Source organism: Malus domestica, chromosome 15 (genome assembly GCF_042453785.1).
Source record: "Malus domestica chromosome 15, GDT2T_hap1".
NCBI lineage: Eukaryota > Viridiplantae > Streptophyta > Magnoliopsida > Rosales > Rosaceae > Malus > Malus domestica.
In genome coordinates, this window is record NC_091675.1 from 23,762,794 (window position 1) to 23,784,605 (window position 21,812).

The 21,812-nt window shown below is 36.5% G+C and overlaps 1 protein-coding gene and 1 long non-coding RNA gene across 2 annotated transcripts; both read right to left on the reverse strand.

The window, feature by feature from the left end:
• LOC114821812 (B3 domain-containing transcription factor VRN1-like) lies at positions 1-2,082 on the reverse strand. Its single transcript, XM_029095212.2, has 4 exons — positions 1,838-2,082; positions 1,145-1,628; positions 869-1,020; positions 1-746 (listed from the first exon to the last, which is right to left on the reverse strand). Exons 1-4 carry the CDS (start codon positions 1,940-1,942, stop codon positions 204-206), a joined length of 1,284 nt encoding a protein of 427 aa, XP_028951045.2. The 5' UTR covers positions 1,943-2,082; the 3' UTR covers positions 1-203.
• Positions 2,083-2,792: 710 nt separating this feature from the next.
• LOC139192381 (uncharacterized) lies at positions 2,793-4,542 on the reverse strand. Its single transcript, XR_011576520.1, has 2 exons — positions 4,192-4,542; positions 2,793-3,804 (listed from the first exon to the last, which is right to left on the reverse strand). It is a non-coding gene; the product is annotated as an uncharacterized lncRNA (long non-coding RNA).
• Between the last annotated feature and the right edge of the window lie 17,270 nt (positions 4,543-21,812).

Here is a 21,812-nt window from a genome sequence, read left to right on the forward strand (position 1 = left end):
TTTTGAGATTTGAAAAGAACACTATTAATGATATTATTTACTGATACATGAATACTCTGAAGGGCTATACTGCCTCCACTTTCAGTTGGAACATCATATTTCCCTGTAAAAAAAGTAAAATATTACAAACAAGAGAATAAAAGAACACAATATGGTTATGTAGAAACATATATGTTCTTTCGTTTTCACTTGTATCTTAGATTTTAGACTGCTTTACCGCTTGTAGTTGTTCTACTTTTCTTCTGACGCTGAGGACATGGTAATGCAGATTTCTCACTTGTTTTTCTTTGGTGGGGTGGAAATTTGTCAAATATTACAACAGAATTATCATAAGAATCGTCACTGGATCCATTACTGGAATTGTTATCAGAATCCTCACTAAACTCATCACTAGAGTCATCAGTAGAATCATCATCCAAGATTTGAACAGAATCACCATCTGCTTGATCAGATTCTTCCATCTTAGGCACTGTTTTTCCCTCATCAATGCTACAACTCGCAGCTTCTTTAGAGCGGAAAATGAAAACATCAAATAAGGGTTTTAAGTTGCAAGTTGACACAAAAACACACACATCACCAAGTTCCAAATTATTGTCACAAACAATGTCCATCCAACCACGCCTGAATGTGGCCTTTCCTTCTTCATATCTCAAATCAACAGTCCAAGTTCTCCCATCCGAAACTTGAAGAATGACCTCACAGGATTCCTTAATAGGACGTAGCTTGCAAAATTTAGATGGCAACCACTGGAAGGAACACAAAAATAACAAAGCATAACATGAATGAGAAAGTACAAAAAGGAGTGAAAATGGAGAATATTAATGATATTATTTACTGATACATGAATACAAAATTTTATAAAGTTTACCAGAAGCCCAGAGTTGATATAACTGAGCCTCATGACAACAATGAAAGAAGGGTTTTGTGATTTGAAAGCAATAGCTCTCCGAAGAGCTACAACCTCTCCACTTGGAGTGCTAGACGTGACTCCATATTTTTCAGTTGGAAAATCACATTTTCCTGTAAAACAATTTACAGTAGGATATTACAGATTAGCTGAAAACACAATAGGTAATACAAATAGAAGCATACATGTCTACATGTCATTTTAGTTTCACTTCCGGTGAGATTTTATAATGCTTACCACTCGAACTTGTTATCCTTTTCTTGTGAGGCTGAGGATATGGCAATGTAGATTTCTCCCTTGTTTTTCTTGGGCAAGGTAAAAATTTATCTAAGATCATAGCAGAATTATCATCAGAACCATCACCGGACTTGTAACTCAAATCATCACCATAATCGTCACTAGAATCATTTGCAGAATTGTCACGAGATTCATCATGAGAAGTTAGTTCCATCTTTGGCATTGTTAATGGATATTCAATCTCCGTGCAACTTTTATCAAATATGCACACATTGAATTTGGAATTCCCCTCATATCGAAAAACCAGCCAGTGACCGCAGTCTAGAGAGTAAAATTTGGAAAACTCTGGCCAACCATTGTCAAACCAAACCTCACCATCCCATCTTCTAAGTTCTACTATCCATTCTGAACCACTTGGAAGCTTAAGACATACTGGATTTGATATTCCTTCACCATATTTCATCACAAATTTCTTTGGAATTCTCTGCATAGCAGAAAACATCCCAAGTAACTGATAAAAAAATTGTGAAAAAAATAGCTTCGTTTTTGTTGCTGATAAACAAACATAATCGTAATCATAAAATAACTGCAGCGGACGTTTTTCACACGCATAAGAAACGGATAATACTTTCTCACTTGGTGTAGCCACACATATGTATGGATGACGAGAGAGAGAGAGAGAGAGACTCTTACAAATTTTCTGTCTTTGGAAGTGTCCTCGAGAATGATTTTGAAAAAATGGGGAGTCGTCGGAGAAAATATTGGCCGGTTAATATTTTCCGGGGGAACGGAAGCCATAGACGTTGAATCAAAGGTCTATCAAAACAGCACTACCAGTTTGTAGACGGAGAGCCCTATTCACTAGGTTGTATCGATCTGAGGGTGGGGTGTTGGGGTACATAATTTTACCCCAAAAAAGTCCAATTAATTCGGTTAATTAAACGAGTCAAATTACTTGCCTTTAATTCGGTTGAATGCGTACTATAAACGCGGCATCCCATAAAGAGAAGAAAGAGTCTTTAAGGAATGTTTGGCATCTCATATTTTTTTGGAAAATTTTATTTGAATTCATATAACTTCTTTTTACATCCAACATAAACTTCAAATGTGAATTATCTTTTCTATCTTATTGCATAATTACCATCAAGTACAAGATAAAATTAACAATCAAATTAAAATATATCAATAAACCCACCTAATAATTAAACTCCACCATCACACAATCTTTATCTTACGTTCATGCTAACTAAAACCTTAACAATATGTTTGGATGGAGAATTTCTAAATTTTCATAGAATTCTAAATGACAGGAATTACAATTCCCAGTAATTGAAATTCTGTTAATTGAAATTTCAGTGTTTGGATGTTGGATACATGGAAATTGCAAAATGAAGGGAATTATAATTTCATTGTTTGGATATTCCCTTGAATTTGTATTCCATAGAAGAATACAAATTTGAAAAAAAAAAGAAAAATATTAAACTGGTAACAAAGTCATCAATAATAAAGGTCATCAAACCCCCAAGATTGGGGCTGCCAAACCCGCACTATAGGGAAAACTGTCTAAATTTTCCAGCAATTAAGAACTTATCAAAGGTTTGCAATAATATTTCATTGGAAAAAAATGTTTGCAATAATATGATAAGAGTTGATTGAAGTAGGAAAATCTCTGTAAAGCTCACTTGCAAATATCAACCAACATTCATGACATGCAAGACTTTTATTCTAACTGTCAAAGTACAAATACACAAAAGTATCAAAACTTTATGTAATTGCATAAAAACCCCAAAAGTACCCTATTTAATAGGGTGGCCAGTTTTGGACGAGAGATGGTGTCATAAAACTTTTGAATTTTTCAACAAAACTGAAAAACACGAAAATGAGAAACATAATGAAAACAATCTTATGCGCCTCGTGAAGTAAGCAATAATACCATATTCTTTCTCTTCTTAATTGGGAGAGTCTTCAACATGAGAAATTGCTTGTCATCTTCGATCAACCAAGCACATGCTTTAATTTGTTCTTCTTCGCTGAGATCTGGTATTGCATTTACTTCATCACATACCTCTGTTGGATCAAGTTTCTTTGTGTCTGCAGAAATATAGTCTTGAAATGATGAAGCCATCTTGGCAAGTGAATCTGTAATCACATCTTTAGGAGTGGTTGATTTTCTTTTTGTATGAGGCACATCAACAAAACTTGCTGCCTTTCTCTTGCTTTGAGTCTTTTGACCATTGGCTGAACTAAGTGAAATCTCATTAATAATTTCAATATCTTCTAAACCTTATGCATCACCAACCAAATCTATATGATCAGATTCATTATGTGGAGGAGTCATAATCTCCATGGCTTCTGCACCTGATGGTGGTAAAAAACCATGTGTATGGTCATCTCCCCAAGGATGATGTAAATTGACATAAGAAAGCAGGTCTTCTGCAACAAATTGTTGAATATGAAGAATATTGTTGTAGAAGGATTTGATATGGATTACACATTGGCACAGTACAAGCCAGAAACCTTCGAGTCTCTTACATACAATGAAACTATCCGGAAGTTGGTGTACGATCTAGGATACCCTCGTGAGGTTTGTCTGTTTTGTCATTTGTTCTCACATTTCAGGAAGAAATTGATGTTGCTAACATATCAGATATTCAATTAACCTGGTTTAATATTGCAATTAATCCAGTAGTGTTAGTGCTTTTTAATTTCAACACTTAGCAGACATCATTTACTACCATTTTAAATTATAAGCAAATCATTCCACCCTTCCCAGATAAGGTTACAGAGCAAATAGACAATTCAATCGGAGAAAATAAAACATAATAAGATCACACCCAAATAGCAATTCAATCGGACAATTCACCCTTCCCAGATAAGATAGCACCCAAAAATACATGATGCTTACAGTAATAAGATCGCACCCCAAAATACATGATCGCACCCAGATAAGGATGGAATGAAACCAGAAATACATGATGCTTACAGGAGGAAGATCGCACCCAAAAAGCTAAAAATAATTCAAGATAGAAGAGAGTAGAGACGCTGACCTAGAACAAAGGAAGAAGATGATTGCACAATCGAAAATCCCTTCGAAGATTGGAGAGTTAACAGAGTGAAGATTGTGCAACCCTTTTGTTGTGAAATTTGGCGGTAGATATCCGAGTTTGGCACCCTAATCCTGAAGTTTGGCGCGCACAAAATATCCCCGCAGATGAATTCGGGATTCTCATCGTTGTTGGAATTGTGAAATTACACCTCTTTAGGCGGAAATTAAACTCGGAATTCTTCATCCCCAAATTCCACCTTTTTTCCCCGTAGAATTTGCCGTTTCTCAAGTTGCAAGGTTCCCAAACAAGGGAAAACTGTTTTCCCATCCTAAATTCCCTAGTTTAAGTGAAATTCTGTTTTATTTTACCGTATCCAAACGGAGTGTAAGATGCTTTCATAGAGAAAAGCAAACTGCTTTTAACTGATAGATGGTGATTTTGAAGTTCTAAATCCTCTAACTAAGGTATGAATCGATTTATACAAAAAGAAAAAAAAAATCATTTGATTTCATTTTTTTTTTTAGAATTTAGGAACAAAATCAGCACATTTTCCATGATGCTTGCATATAAGAGATTGTTTTTTTTTTCTCCTCGGTAAATGCCTCAACGTCTGTAGTATAACGCTCTACATGAAGTTGGTGCCTGCAGCAGGGACTTCGTTCATGTGCTACGAAGCATGCAAGAGGATACTGGTAGAAGAAACAAAGAAAGAGTGGAATAGTTTCATGAGAAAAAAATTCTATTGGATAACGAAACTAGGAACAAATTTGAATCTTTTGGTAGCAGATATAATTGTATTCTACAACATTTTATAAAAGAAATTATATGACAGCTAAGCAAATGTCGCTAGAGAGACAAATCTTGAATGAGTTGTAGAACACTTGTTTTTATATTCCAAATGGGTGTAAGGACAAATTTATATATTGAATTGAGTTTGTGAAGGTAATTTAGGTAATAAATTTGGGTTAAAAGAGATATTGATAGTTTAATTAAAAATAATATGGGTTTAGACAGTAAGTTGGGTGACACACCCCGACTGAGATCAAAGCATGCTGGCCGTCACGTGAGAGTGACGTAGCCATGTGCACAGTGCGGAAGCAATAGAGATAAGAAATATAAGAATAATTAAAAACCGAATTACTAGAGTGCACTACTAAACAGGAACTGATAGGAGTTAGTTACAAAAGTAAACACTCCTAATCAGAGCATAATAAGTCTATGTGCAGTCCAGTAGGACAAGTACTAGTTATACAGTACCAGGAATGTCCTACTATTATTTAGATAGGTCAGAACTGCCGACGTCCTCAAGCCACCAACAACAAGCTTACTTAACACATGGAGGAGCGCAAAACAGAAAACGTGAGTGAGCAAAAACAATTGTTTTACAAAACCATTTCATTTATCAACATAACTAACCCCTCGCTGTAAAACATGTATAATTTTTCCCAAAATCAAGATATAAGCATATACATAAATATATATGAAATCATATCAATTCAATTCATACTTCACATAATCATTTTCATATGTATGCCATGCTAAGATATAATAGAGTAAACAATTCAGGTAAGAATAATTTCATAGAAATATAACATGTGAGCCGGAACCCCTATGGTAGTCTGTACAGCTGAATTCATAGCTCAAAAGTCACTCTAGCCGGAGTCACTACTATGACCTATACGGCAATATATTGCATAAGAGTCGGAACCAACTAAAAGGTCTATACGACAATAATAGGTGTAATACAATCATGCTCAATACTACTCTCACATAATAGCTACACGATAAATCGCTAGTCACCTACGAGGCGGAACCATAAATAAAGTCTGTACGACAAGACTGTGCACCTAAATTGGATCAAATATGAGCATATGGTGTGGGAGATGACATAATAAACAGGCATGTGCCATATATATGGCTAAATCACAATCACCCTAAGTCCAGTTTTATGAGCTCAACATTATTCAATCACATATCGCATCATCGATGATTTACATAACCAAACACAACTTACCTGAGCTTACTTAAGCGTCCACATCACCACATTTATATATATAAAGCATCACACATCAATTCATGTATGAATTATAAACTTATATGCATGGCATTTATGGCATACTATTATTTAAACATATATTTCTGGGAAAATATCAAGTATATAATACATACTGAAAACCAAAAGCCCACTCACTGATATGTCGAAGGGTCGTAGCCTCCGAGTCGCCCTTGGATACGCTCGTCCTCGGGATAAGTCTCACCTATATGCAAATTAACTATAAAAACGTTATTTTAAAGCACATAGGCAAAACTAGCTAATAACTTCTCATACATAGCTTAAGACAGAGAATATTCCGTCAGTTAGTTTAGACGGTTACCGTTGGGTTTAACGGATATACCACAGTGACCTACACAACCTCAGGATCATCCCCAAATTTTCAGATAAATTTTTGAACCCCTCACGTGCCGCCACGCGCCGGCGAGTGCACGGCAAAACGAGCCTCCACGTGTAGGGAATCCTGACGGATTCCCTAACTGCCGTTAGGAATATTCCGTTAAACCCAACAGTAACCATCCAAACTAATTGACGGAATATTCTCTGTCTTCTCCGGCGAGTCGCCGGTCGCCGGTGACTTTGCTGGTTTATGGAAAAATATTAAAATCGTCCTAACTTCTTCATTTTTGCACCATTTTCCATGAAATTTGAACCATTGGAAAGCTAACAACATGAAGAATCACGTTATACTATTTTTAAGCCTTGAAATCCACTAGAATTTACTTGAGGAAGTTCCATAATCCAGTCAACTTTGAAAACTTTCGATCTCGGTCCTCCAACGTCCAACCTCTTCCAACGAACTACCCCAAGCTTCCTTAGGACCTCCTAAAGCTCTCTGTGAGCTTGAAATCTTCTGAAACACAAGGTTTTACGTCCACATGAATAGTGCATAAAAAATGAGTTTCGGGTTCTTGAGATTTCGAAGGAATCCTTACTTGAAATGGGTACCAACCAACTCGAAATGGCACGACGAATGCAATGGTTCCTTTAGAATATTCGATCTGTGACTGAGAAGCTCACCTCGAGCCTGGTCCGTACGAGGAAGAAGAGAGAGAGAGTCAGAGTCCAAGAGAGAGTGTACAGGAGAGAAGAGAGAGAAAGGGTATAGGTGTGCGTGTAGTCCCAAAATGCACACCAATCAAAACTCTTTAATCTTTTAGTTCTAATTGGGTCCAATTAGTTAGGAATAGAACTAATTGACCCAATTTCTTAACCCAAAATACAAACACACAATACCACAAAACTTTCAAGGGTAAAACTGTCATTTTACACTGTCGATAAATAAATAGCACACATCTCCAGGACGGGCCGTGACATTAGGTGTAAAAAGAGGTTACATGAGTTTAATTGAAATTTCTTTTTATTTTATTTTATAATGTTCGCATAAAAACTGACGTTCAAATAAAAAATAAAAGAGAGTATAGAAAGTCTCAGTTTTAATAGTCTCACTAACATTTCTCTTTACTTATATTATCACAGGATGTCCCATCTTGCTTTCTGATTACACAAAAAAATTTCCGAAAGCAAACAAGGCAAGACTAAGGTAAAATAAAAAAAGCAATTTACTTATAATCAAGACTTTTATTTGCCTTTCGTTACCCCTCTGCTACATAGTTCATATAAAATCTTACCTTCTTTGCAATGGTAATTTATAACCGCTGCGAGGTTAATTGTCTGATGTGAATCCTGGTCCTGCAACTTGTTGAGGAGTTTTCAGGGATTATCTTGGTAAATTTCTTGGTGGCTTCTGCCAAGGGATTGGTCATCGCAACTCTTTCTTTCCAGAACGATCAGCAATTATTATTGGTACAGAATTTGCATATCAACGGGGTTAACATTGATTTTGGTTGAGAAGTGACTCTTCTAGCATTCTTTTTGCTCTTCAATCAACTGATTTTGATCCTCCTTAGCATCTTTGTACGCATTGGTCTATTTGTTTGGATCGCATTCGGAATATGACTTTCCACGCCTCACATATATTGCAAATGAAATGTTGTTGTGAACAATTTTGCTAACATGGGCTTGTCTTCTCCAACTCTAGTATGGCATGATTCCCTTCCTTTGGCGGCTTGTGATGCTTTGTTTTCAGACTATGCTAGCTTTTCTGGCTACCAGTTCTCAAATTAATTTGCATATCAACATACATGTTTGACTCAATTTCTTTTTTTCTTTCTTAGCCTTGTGATGTTGCTTAATCTGTTTTGCAGGTTTAGACTTTTATGATTGGTTTTAGAGGGGTTAGCTATCATGTCTCACCTCTTTTCCTTGTATTTTTATTGTTTGCGTTTCTAGAAAGGGTAAGGTTTATGTCTCCCCTTCTTTTTCATGTACTTTTTATACATTTTTCTTGTATTATGAGGGGTTAGGTTTATATCTTCCCCTGACTAGGTGTAATTTCTATTTCGTTATCAATAAAATTCCCCTCGTACTGTAATGCCCCGACCCGAAATTTTTTATTTCGGAAAATAATTGTTGTGATAGGCCAAATTAAACTCTTGTTGATTTACTACCATTAATCACAATTTCTTTAATAAATTCTTAATTCCTCACAAATTTTATATCTAAAATTTTTAACAAAAACTTAAAGTCCATCCTTAAACGAAACACCAAATCTTTTTCTAGTTCAATTTCTCAACAAAAAATTTGTCTCGATTATTTAATGGTTGCTTCTAACATTCTTGTTAGACTGCCTACGTACCCTACGAAGGGATCGAGCCAATCCTAGTTCATATTTCATTTTCAATTCATTTCCTATTATATTCAAATAACTGAAATAACCAACATTAGCTTTAATAAATGAAACACATCAAACAAATACCAAATTCGTATTTAGAATATTAAAATTTGCACAAAATGGTAACATCGGCCTACTAGCCACGCGCCGCCGCACGTGGTGGTTTTTGGTGAACGGAAACCCAATTTTCTGACGAACTCCAAAAATTACCAAATTTTATAGGCAAGTAGATTTCAATGAGAAGAACAACTTTCATACCTGGGCTGAAGTCCAATTCGGCCGGGAAACACCTCAAATCACCATCGATTCCACCGGAACCCTAGGAATGGGTGCTCCTTGATTCACCCTCATTCGAACCCCGACGCCTCAACCATTGCTTGGGTCTTGTTCCTTGGGTTAAGGGATGTCTATTGGTGGTGGAAATTGACGATAATTGTTGTCGAAATCATCGAAAAAGGGAGAAACCCGCCGGAACCACCATGGGTTTATGACTTCAATTTGTAAATCTAACACCATAGGGATGTTAGGCCCGCCAAGAGCTTTCCATAGTAACCAAAATCACCTCCAACGGACATCAGATGAACGAGATATGATTGGGGTAAAGAAACCAGGTAAGGTGGAGAAACCGGGTTGGCCGGTTCTCTCATTCTCCTTTCCCTCCTTTCCCCTTCTTTCATTTTCTTCTAATTGTTCCTCCTTTTCTCCTTCCCCCTCCCCCCAAGTCTAATTTGTCCACTCCCTCCTTTTCTCTCCTTTCCTCTCCATCGCAGCCACACACGTGGCACATCCATTGCTTCAGAAAATTTGGAGCCTTCCAGATGAAGGTTAAAATTACAAAAATATCCCTGACTTAAAACGTTAATAACTTCTTCGTTATAATTTCGTTTCACGAACGGTTTGCACCTACGCTTTCGTGAGATCGAGCTCTATTCAAACATATAAATTGTGACCTCGAAGGGTCTATGGATTTTAGATAATTAATTTCCAAACTTCAAACCTCGTAACTAGTTTAATTTAAAACTAAATTCAAATAAATTACTATAAATTCTAGAAAAATAATATAAAACCTTAATAATACAAAAAAGTAAATTATAATAATTTCCGGTAACAAAATTTTAAAATTCCTCAATTAAATTTTTATAACCATAAATCGATTATTTTCGATTTTATCCACATATTCATATATTTAAAATTTCAGGGTATTACACGTACCGTCGAGGTTCCATAAAAAAATAAAAAGTCCAATGTGACCTCATGCACCCAACCCCGCCTACTTCATTTGTGGATGACAAGTGACGGTTGTGTTTTACACGTGCTAACATTATGCTCTAAAGAACCTGTTTCTCTTTAAAACTAGTTACCCATAGATGGTGTGACCCAACTCCTTATACATCCATGCAACATTTAACTATCCGACATGGAACTTTAAATTCACATCCTCACAATAAAACTTAGATATAGAGAGGATTAAAATGCTAGTAGAAGATTAACCCTAACAAGAGCAAATGAATCAATCACCACATTGCATTACTGTCCAATGAAGATGACTTAGATCATTAGAAAAAGTAAAGAAAACCTCTCCTAGATAGATGCCTTTTCAAATGGACTATTGAAGATGGACAATGGGAATTCAAAACAATATAAATTCTTAGATATTGAAGCCTTTCTAAGGTTATAAAAGTTCAGAACAACGTTGGACAAATATATATATCCAACTTAGATTGAGGGCTTCCTAAGTTGATCATAAGTTGAAAATTTAGGCTCATGGTGCAATATAGGTTGATCAGATTCAGTTACTTCATCTATCAGCTTTGCTTCTCTTTCAATCATTCAAGGTGCTCTTTGCTGCTTTGTTTGCGGTGCAGTGAAAGACAACATCAAAAGAAGGTTTGAAGCTCTTAGTCAAAACAAAGATGCACACATCATCGATTTCTAGGCTATTCTCTTCCACAAAATTCTTCCAATCACTGTAGAATCTGGCTCTTCCTTTGCCACATGGTTTTAATTTGACGACCCAAGTTCTCCCTTCCTAACTCGAAGGATGAAGCGATCATGAGTCAACTGCTTATGATGTTTCTTATAAAACTTGTTTGGCAAATCTTGGAAAAACAAATGAGAGGATAAAAACTGGAAAGACATAAATCAGACTATGGATAGAAATTTATGAGATAATCTGCTATTGAACTACGTTCTAGTTTATATAATTCTTTTCATGCTGACATGTAAGGATAGAAGATAGTATTAGTAAGTGTTGTAATGGCTCTATAAGAAGCCTTACCAATTAACCTGGATATATGTTTCCTGCATGGTAACCATAAAAAATGGGTGTTCAGATTTGAAATCAACTTTGCATGCTTAGGAATATAATAACATACATGTTAGAGAGCAGAGTTGCAAGAAATTGCAATAAGGTAGAATATAGAAAGTGCATATTGTGTAATTAAGACGTGGAACCACATTATGTAGTTGACATCGATTTCTGCTTGACCACTGAAAATGGTTCCTTTTTCCTTACGAGGCTGAGGACTTGTCAATGGAGATTTCTCCCTTGTTTTTCTTTGGTAGGATGTAAAAGACTCTGGGGTTTCAGAAGAATCATCATCAGAATCATCATCAAAGTCTTCAGAATGACTAAAAGTATCATCACTAGGATCATGACTAGAATCCTCATTAGATTCATCACTAGGATCATAACCAAAATTAGAATCATCATCTTCATCATTTTATTTCGTCTCGGGCTTTGTTTGATCCCCATCAGTGCTGCAATCTTCAGCTTCCGTAGTGCGGAAATAGACAACATCAATTAAGGGTTTAATGTTGTTGTTAATGAACACAAAAACACACACATCCCCATCTTTCAAATTATTGTCACGCACAAACCCCATCCAACCACACTCAAATTGGGCTCTTCCTTTACAATATTTCATGTTAACATCCCAAGTTCTCTTTGAAACTCGAAGGATAACCTATCCAGAATCCGTAGTAATATGTAGCTTGTGAACCTCAGATGGCAACCATTGAAAAAAGTAAAGAAATAGGAAAACAAGAAAAAGACAATAACATTTTGTTCAATTGATTTAAGTATTATTATGGCCCAGCCAGCAAGCATGGTAGTCATAGAAAGCTTACCAAATATGATTGGTTCACATAAGCGTGCGTCATGGCAACAAGGAAAGAAGAAGGATTTTGAGCTTTGAAAGCCTCAGCTCTCTCACAAGCCTCCAGTCTTTGTTCTACAAATCTTCGTGTGTTAGATGTGTCTTCACCATATGTTCTAGAGGTAAAATCATCTCTTCCTGTAAAAGATTAGTAGATTGCAATAGGATACTACAAGCAAAACCCTAACCAACATTCCAGCAGAAAAAAAAAATATATATCTAAGCCTTGAGCTGCAGACATGTCCTAATGGCAGAAAACAGAATAACAAGTATTAAAGTAGGATAACTGTTGTGACATATGTTCTTATCAATATTGTGATTGTGTAAATCCTAAGTAGAGATAGATTAGGAATCCTTTGGGATCTATAAAATCTTTTCTAATAGACTTTGTATTACTTGGAGAGCAGGTTTCTCTCTTCCTTATTACTATAAATAAAGCCACAAAGACTGGAGAATTAACACACAATTCCTCAAGCCTATTCTTCACTCTCTTTTCTCTCTATGCCACACCCCTCAGTAAATATAGGCCACAACACGTTATCAGCACGCTCTTCATGATGTGCCAAAGAGAATTTATTCATCTTCAATCAGGGGAGTATTACGTTTCAATTATTTTAATTGATTAAATTTTGATTTTACCGAATTCATATACTTTTATTGATTCAATTTTTTTTTCTTATGTTGAACGTGATACAAGTTTTGGAAATGAAAGCCGAAATTGAAGAAATAATTTTCTGCATCAAACCAGTTCATCAATATCATCAAGTAATCAGGTTCTTCCAAAACAACAGTTTTTATCTCGATATTTTTGCAGCCCTAATAGTATGAACATTCACCATAATGCATGACTCAACTTTACGTTTTTCGAATTTTAGATTCTACATAAATTGTGTATGCATTATAATCATAATCATGCTGAATTATGTGAATTGATATTGTGATATTACTATAAATTATTTGAATATGCCTTGAATTAATTGAAAAAGAATATGGGTTCTTCGAACCCATGACCCGAGCCTACATCGGAGCCAGAAGCTCCATGCCTTTTTGGAACCCAGATGCACGATGTCGTTTCGACGTCGTCCACCTACCAAACTCTGACACCCTTTATGACGTCGCACGCACGGCTTGCAACCATGCCTTCTCATCCTCGACGACTTACGGTCGTCCCCGACTACGATTTTAGTCAAGATTTGTAAAAAAAATCTCCATGGATTTGAAAACCCCAAAAATTCGAATCCGAGGGTTTTGGTTTTTGGACGTTGAGATTTCCCTTTTTTTCTCCGTCACACCATCGAGTTCCATGTCAAGCCCTTGACTCACACCAAGTTACTTTGACCAGAACACGGCAGCCTAAAGCGGCAGCACCAGCCTTCTTCCCCGATCATACCCAGCGAAGTTAGGGTGTTCTTGGGCTGAAACCCAAGCCTAATTGGGCCTTGGTTTCTTCTTGACCTGAAAAAAAAAATTCCTTCCTTTGTGCTAGCCTGAAGTGACCCATTGCTTTGGCTCAGCCCGCATAACATTGCTCTTCGAGCTTTGGTGTCGAAGTGAAGCACACGATCATAACCTTGTATAGCTGTGGTGTTCCATTACAACGCGCCGCACTAGATCACAGCCACACACTGGTGCATATGTGCCTGCGAAGCACACGATCGCTGCCCCCATTGGGCTGTTGGATCTTGCCCAATTTTGGGCCTACTTCTTCCCCCTTCTTCGGCCATGACCATTCCAACCCATATTTTTGGGCTTGAAACCCACTCCTTTTCAGTTTTTTTTTTATTTTAAATATCCTATTAGGTCTTTTGGCCCAATGACTTGGGCCACCAATTATATTGCCTATTTCTTTTAGGCCTTATGAGTTTTAAATTTTTTCGCCCAACTTTTTAATTTTGGCCTGAAGTTTAAATAATTAAATTATAAATTCTATACATATTTGCATATTTTCTTGTTGCATATTTTTGTATATTTTGCGTTTGTTTGCAGGTATTATAAATTTTAAGTTCATACTTCCGAACCCAAAGTTTCGGAAAAGTGCCATAGAAACCTGTAGTTTCTTAACGCGCAACACTCATGTTGAGATCCGACATTCTCCATGCTTAAATTCGTTTAAACCAAACCATGTCTTAGAACCTGAATGATATAACATTGATGTTTATGGAAATTTTATTTCCTAAAACACCAAATCACATTCTTGTTTCCGCTATTCAATATATTGTTAAACTGTAACAAGTTCAATTTCACTGATTCAAAAGTTTTGAATAAGAAACTACTTTATGTGGATACAACACGTGACACCTTGCTTGACTACAACTAGTTATGAAACCATTGTAGTCAGTTATGGTGTGGAAGAGCTGAATAAGCCTCTGCCATGATCTTCATTCGAAGATTTATGCCTGAAGCATATCAAATGGAAGTACCTTAATGCCGAGGACTCCATGGCTCTTTGACTCGTTATGGACCGTTTCAAATCATGCAAAGATGAATTCTTGCCCGAAGCAAAACATGATTGTAACCGTTACGTCCATGAATAGGTACAACTTTGAAGTTTATATTCAATCGAATTTTGACTGGAAGAAAATATTCCTCGTCCTTTTATATCTCTATATTACTCCTGAAGTAGTAGTATAGAGAGCCAAAGTTTACCAAATTCTCGGATCTGATTACTACCAAACCTATGAGAGAAAGGTACCCCAATAAATCAGCTGGGAGCTACCAAACGGTATAGACCCAATTTCGGCTGGAGTCTACCGAATGATGGTGCCCTACTTCAGACAGAGGCTACCGAACAAACCCCTCTAATTTCGGTTTGAGCCTACCGAACCCGAGTCTAGGTCTGTCTTTCTCTCACAATCTCATTTCGAGTTTGTTTTACAATATATAGTAGAGACTCAGGCCTGCCAAGAGGTGGTATCACACTCGAAGCATGATCGCTGGCACCTAAAAACTTCAAAAATAAGGGATTGTATTCCCGAACCTCAACCCTACAGAATCTAACTCCGTTTTGATGGAATAGATATTGGTTATGCACTTTTTGTGCTTTTACCAATGTTGTTAAGGAGTACCATTCCATTAGTCAATCTGTGAGACTTATTTTGATTCACCTAACACATTTGAAAGAGCGAATTTGACATGGAAGGCCGTATTGGCCAAATCCCTTTGTATATTTGGCTTACTTTGTGAATAATTTATTTTGTTCTCGGATTTAAGATTGGTGTTTGGATGTCACTATTATTCTCAAATAAAGAGTTAATTAACAAAAATTACCACATGTGACTACAATTAACTCATGCTTAGGTATGTTTTGTGGGGAAGTTAACTGCCTGGTTCTATACTAACTTTATACCTAATCATCCTCTGACAACCTTTCAGGCTTATCCAACCTAATTATAGGTCAAATGGTACTAATTTTACCATAAAGGGAAGCCTTATACTCACTCATTCTGGAAGAATGCCTTTTGAGTTTTAAGGATATTCGAGAGTACTATTACCATATTAAAACCAATGTAGAAAATGGAGTAAAACTCCTTGGCATATTACCATATTGCACTTCCTACGAATATAGCCAAAAGCGTATTCTAAAGAAGATGGAATGCTTAACGAGTGGATTACACCCATTCAGGCCCACTATGTGGCTGGCCAGAAGCATGGGATTCCAAATGAATTTTTGCTATGGATGTACGTTTGGGATATCTAGGATGATCCGTGATACAGCATTTTGGGCATCATTTTACCAGAAGCAAAGACATCATACCTGGACGCGTATTATACCTTAGCACTCTCCATCTTTTCTACAAAGGATTAAAATGGGACATTTATGGACTGATTCAGCCACCTTGCGGACTATTTAGATACTTTATAGTATTGGTTGATGCTTCTGCATTTTCCACACTAATGGCTCAGATTAACAAGCTCAGGGTTCACCACCCTTGATTATCTGATCAAATTTATTTGGTAAGATAATTTGGAGAATTTACATCGACTTTCGATGGATATTGCATGTCGATTGGGTTCTGAAGTTGAACATCCAATCACATGTTCATACCCAGAACGACCCAGCAGAAACATTCATTAAACGCCTTCAAATGATTGCGCAATCGATCAGTCATACGTACCAAGTTTCCGATCTTTGCTTCGAGCCATGTAATATTGCAAGCAACCATTATAAAGTGCATGTTAGTTAGTTACCAGATCTGAACCCGACATATCGAATATACGCATCTTTGGTTGTGCGGTCTATATGCCATTTCACATCGCACTTACGTACATAAGAAAAAAAAAGTCATCAGGGAAGGATGGAAATCTATGTCGGTTATGATTCTTCTTCTAATATTCGTTACTTAGAACCTTTGACAAGCGATCTCTTTACCGTTCGTTTTGCGGATTGTCACTTTTATAAGACAGTCTTAGAGTCGTTAGGGGGAGATAAGAGCGTCAACATTCCTAAAAGAACGATGCAAATTATCGTGGACGTCCCCACTATGTCTCATCTCGATCCCAATCTAGATCCTCAGAGTATAACCAGAAACTTCCTTTGATCTAGCAAAAGTGATGATATCACATATACCAGCTACAAATGTGCATGCAAAGATGTGTACCAAATGTACGACAAACCTTTGTCTCGAAAGCAGGAACTCCATTACTGTGGCCGACCCTCGTACATTGACGGCTAGCCAATCAATCTGTCTTATACCAGAAGTGTGGCAGATCACTCGGTTCGAGGATTCACTTCCCCCAAAAGTGAAGGAATATGGCACGAACAAATCCGCCCCTTGATCGCTGTCTCAATCCTTTTCATCTTATGAGATTAAATCCGGATTACTCCCGAGACCTGAAATTCTTGGTCCAGTATACTAGTTTAGATAAGATATGAATTGGAATGAGATTATCATAGATGATGTTTCATTTATATGGTAATTACCTATATAAATGAAAAGCGACGATAATGAACCGCGTTTTGTTAATTAATATCAATGTAGAGCTGATTGGTCAACTAGAAGAATCAGCCAATGATGAATTATATGAATTAAATAGTACGATATGACGCCTTATGGTGTAAGGCTTCTCTCATACACCATGTGATTGATTGCAGCATTACAAACGTGGTTGTAATATCTCTGGGATCCTAATACGAAAACTACATGGAGTTTCCAAAAGACTTACATGTACTGATTCAAATAGTTCTAGACCACAAGAACACCCTATTGGTTCTTAAGAGGCCTTCACTTTACGAATGCAGAACTATCCTAGCGGATGTGGTATACTCGTCTAAGTAAATATTTGATCAATTAGGGATATATGCCCCTACGTGTACAAAATCCAAAATTGCTAGAGTTGAGAATACTAACTCGCACCTAAAGTCGGACTTAAGATAAATGATCTTGGGAAAACTCGACATTACCTCGACCTGAAGTTTTGAGCTAGTTCTAATGGTATTCTGGTCCACCACTCAAACTAGACCCAAAAGGTGTTAAGTCTGAGAATACCCTGATCGTCTGTATGCTAGATGCAAATGAGACATTTACAGAGGGTATAGAGCATAAGGTTCTATATTGGAAAGTGAGGCAACCATATCTAAGTACCATTGGTGTTTGCTATACTTAGCTCAATGCACTAAAATCGGACATCTTATGTGCTAATAATCTTTTGGCATAAAGCAACACTGTGCCTACACGCCACCACCAAATTTGGTGTTAAAGATGTTTTTTCCTTTACTATGGATTTAGGCTTATCTATCCATATGCATCTCATAATAGATCACACCCCATTGATCTTTAGAATGATGCCTACCTTGTGGGATTCGCTGGATCAGACCATCTATCTAACGCACAAGGTACGTTTCCGCATGGTAATGTCTTTACCGTTAAGGAACACTGCATTATCTTGGAGGTTCGTGAGATAGACCTTTGTTGCGAAACCTTTGAATCGTTCCAAGACTCACTATATCTCATCATGTGAGAGACATAGTCGAGAACTCTTGTTGAGGATATTCAAAATCCCTGCGATTTTCATCTATCGTTGAGTCCTAACAACTATCCATGAAGAAAATGCTGTATGTAAAGACCAGATCATGATACATCCAACAAGTCAACACTAAGCATATTATGTCAACATCAGCATAAGCATCAGAAGATTGAAGTTAAGCAGTCTGATCCCAAATAACCTTGCCGACCTCTACACGACGTTACTGCCGAAATCTACCTTTCAAAAGTTTGTCTAAGGAATTGGTATGAGTAACTTTCTTATTTGCGATGCTTGTAGTTTCATTTGAAAGTTTTGTCAAACTTAGGGGGAGTATCCAGAAGTATACTCACTTGACCTTAATGTACTCATTTTCCCTACGACTAGGAGCATTTTTCCACTGGGTTTTTGCTACCTGACTAGGTTTTGACGAGGCACCCATCCTGGGCTAGTTATACCCTTGTGTACGTTTTACTTATGTCCCGCAGACGTATAGTTTTGACTTAATACAACTTCTCACTTTTCTCCTTTGACTATTGGTTTTTGTCCCACCTTAGGTTTTGCCATAGTGAGGTTTTGTGACTATCCATGCATTCTTCCATTTGTTTTGAAACTCGTATTCGCTACTTGTGCCGACTAGATGATACGACTTCATCAACTGCTTCTACATTTGCTTGAAGATTTGATGCGCCATCTACTTGAGTATTTGCACACTCAAAGGGAAGTGTTGTGACATATGTTCTTATCAATATTGTGATTTTGTAAATCCTAAGTAAAGATAGATTAGGAATCCTTTGGGATATAGAAGATTTTTCCTAATAGACTTTGTATTACTTGAAGAACAAGTTTCTCTCCTCCTTATTACTATAAATAAAGGCACAAGGACTGTGGAATTAACACACAATTCCTCAATTCTATTCTCCACTCTCTTTTCTCTCTATGCCACACCCCTAAGTAAATAAAGGCCACAACAATAACATATATTTTGCCATTCCATTTCTGATTCAGAAAATATGAATCTTTATTTTTTTCAAAACTTCTCAAATATAATTTAACAAAAGTTGAGTGTTTGTTCCGTGGTTTAATTAAGATACGGAACCACATTGTGTGAGTTGAGGTTGGTTTTGACTTTACCACTTGAACTCATTTTGTTTTTCTTGTGAGGCATTGGACAAGATAATGAAGGTTTCTCCCTTGTTTTTCTGTGGCACCTATTTGTTGAACCATGAGCATCATTACTAGAATCGTCACTAGAATCGCTATTAGTTACACCACCTTGTTTAGCGGGAAAATCATCTTTTCTTATAAAAGATTGCAATATATAACTTATTACAAGTAAAACCCTAATGACAGAAGGCACAACAAGGTAACAAACTAGAACAATGTGAACCTATGTTTTTCGTTGATTTCTCAAACATTATTTCATGAATTTGAGTGTTGGTTTGTGCTTAACGTACCCTTTGCAATTGTTCTGTTTTTCTTGTGAGGTTGAGGACATGCCAATGAGGATTTAGAATCAGGGTCAAAATCATCATCTGAATCATCTTTTTTCCATCTGGGGCATAGTTAATGGATAGTTGATCTCAGTGGCGCTTTTATCAAATATGCAAAACTGGAATCTGGAATCCCCTTCATATCCAAAAGATAGCCAATAACCAAAGTGTAGCCAACCCTCGTTAAACGAAACAAAATTGTTCTGCTTTCTGAGTTCTATTATCCATTATGAACCACTTGGAAGCTTAAGGCATACCCCGCTTGATAGATCATTACCATATTTTATCACAAATTTGTTTGGAATCCCGTGCATAACAAAAGCATGTAAAGTAATTGATCAGAAAGCAAAAGAAAATATTATCTCATCATTTTTGTGTAGTGATGCTTACAAGTTTCCCCTCTCTAATGTTGTCCTTTGAGATGATCTTAAAAAAATGGGGAGTGGTAGGGGACGAAGTTGGCCATCATCAGTTTTTCCAAGTATCGAAGCCATGGTTGAACTTTACTTGTGAAGTTCTTGATGCATGTAGAATTCTTATGAATTCAACTTTTGTGATACGTTATATTGTTCATAAAGTAGTGTATGAGAATAAATGGTTGGTGTTACTTCTCATTCTTCAATGGATGCCATTAAATGCTATCTTAATTAGGTTGCATTGTAAATACAAGAGGTTTTCTTTAGTTATAATTATCTCTTGTATCAATGAAATGTATTTCCCTATTTAAAGGGCTCCACATGTGCTCCATATATAAGTTTAAGTTAGTCAATTAGTGAATTAAAATTTAATCTAAGAAGAGAGCGTTTTTCTCCCTCAAAAACAAGCATTTGGCTTCATCGTGTTGAGTGAATCTATGATTAGCAACGTCGAACAAGCTCTATTGCCCCTAGTTGAGTGATTTCTAGGTTATATCCTTTTATCTCTTCAAAACACCTTGAGTTTTCCCAGCATCACAAAATTTATGTTGCATTAATGCATTGATGGTTTGTAAACATGTTTCAAGAACTTAGAGTGTCTATACATTAGTACTTAATTACCAGTAAAATCAATGCAAAACACCCAATTAACAAACTCGACAATTTTGCTACTCCCAACTCCTATGCTTTGTTTGTTTTCAAATGAATACATGGGAGCCAATAACAAGGGACTAATTTAAGTCTTTGGTATATCCAAGGCCAGCCCTGGCCCACTGCCAATATAGCGTCTGTCCAGGACCCAAAATTTTGAGGGGCACAAAAAAAAAATCCAAATATTTAGGTATGCAAAAAAAAAAATTTATTTGATACAGTGCACCCCGACCATCGCTTCATCTTCCGGTGTTGAACGCTTCAGAATTGTTGGTTCTTTAATACATATTCCAATTACAAGGATAAAATTCTGTGTTCCAAGCCACGAAGCCTTCAATTTAATTAAAGGTTAATCAGTTCTTTAAGAAATAAGAACAAAGAATGCCTTCCATATTTTTTTAGATGCTATTGTCATTGTTGTTCGAATTCCAAAATTTCAAAGGAATTTCGAGTTCCAGAATTTTAGTTTAGTCGGTACGTTTGAAATTTTGAACACCCAGGAAGCACGGCGTCGATGACGGTGCCAGACGTCAAGTCCCCCATTTTATGGTCTTGCTTCTTGCTTCGGTGCTGCCAGGCAACTTCTAGTTCCAGCACTGGGCTGCAACCTGCAGTGCCTCTTACTCATAGGATGTCATCTGGGTAAAGACTTAGACTAAAGCCCAAATTTTTCTTTTTCAATTTGTTAATGTAGCCTGCAATTGTCTATTGGCCCACTTCCAAACGGCCCAGACTAACAAGACAGTCACACACACACGGGCAGTCTGCACATGGCCCAGAGTGAAGCAGTTTTGCAGGCGGCCCAGATTAAAAAAGTCTTCTTCTTTTTTTTTCATTTTTTCATTTTTTTTTAGTTTTATCAATTTTTTCAAGTTGGTTTTTCTTTTTACAAATTAGTTTTAATCTTATAAATTAGTTGTAATTTTGTTTCGGGATTGTAAATCTGCAAAAGCAACAATTGCAACAATTTTATGTTGTATCAAGACTACAAAAAAATCAAAGTTTGACACTTTGAGTGGCGACTGGTGTATAGGTAATTTTTATAATATATGCTAAAATTTTAATTGATATGTTGTCCATTACTATTTTTTTTATTTTATTTTTATTTTTTATAATGTATGTTAAAATGCTAGTGTTTTATTTATTTATTAATGT

Bases quoted from the DNA above. Each gene is read 5' to 3' on its own strand.
- LOC114821812 (XM_029095212.2), bottom strand. From the start codon at position 1,942: ATGGCTTCCGTTCCCCCGGAAAATATTAACCGGCCAATATTTTCTCCG. The intron at 1,629-1,837 runs GTAAGAGTCTCT...TCTGCTATGCAG, and splicing joins CTTCCAAAGACAGAAAATTT to AGAATTCCAAAGAAATTTGT. The intron at 1,021-1,144 runs GTAAGCATTATA...ATTGTTTTACAG, and splicing joins AAGGATAACAAGTTCGAGTG to GAAAATGTGATTTTCCAACT.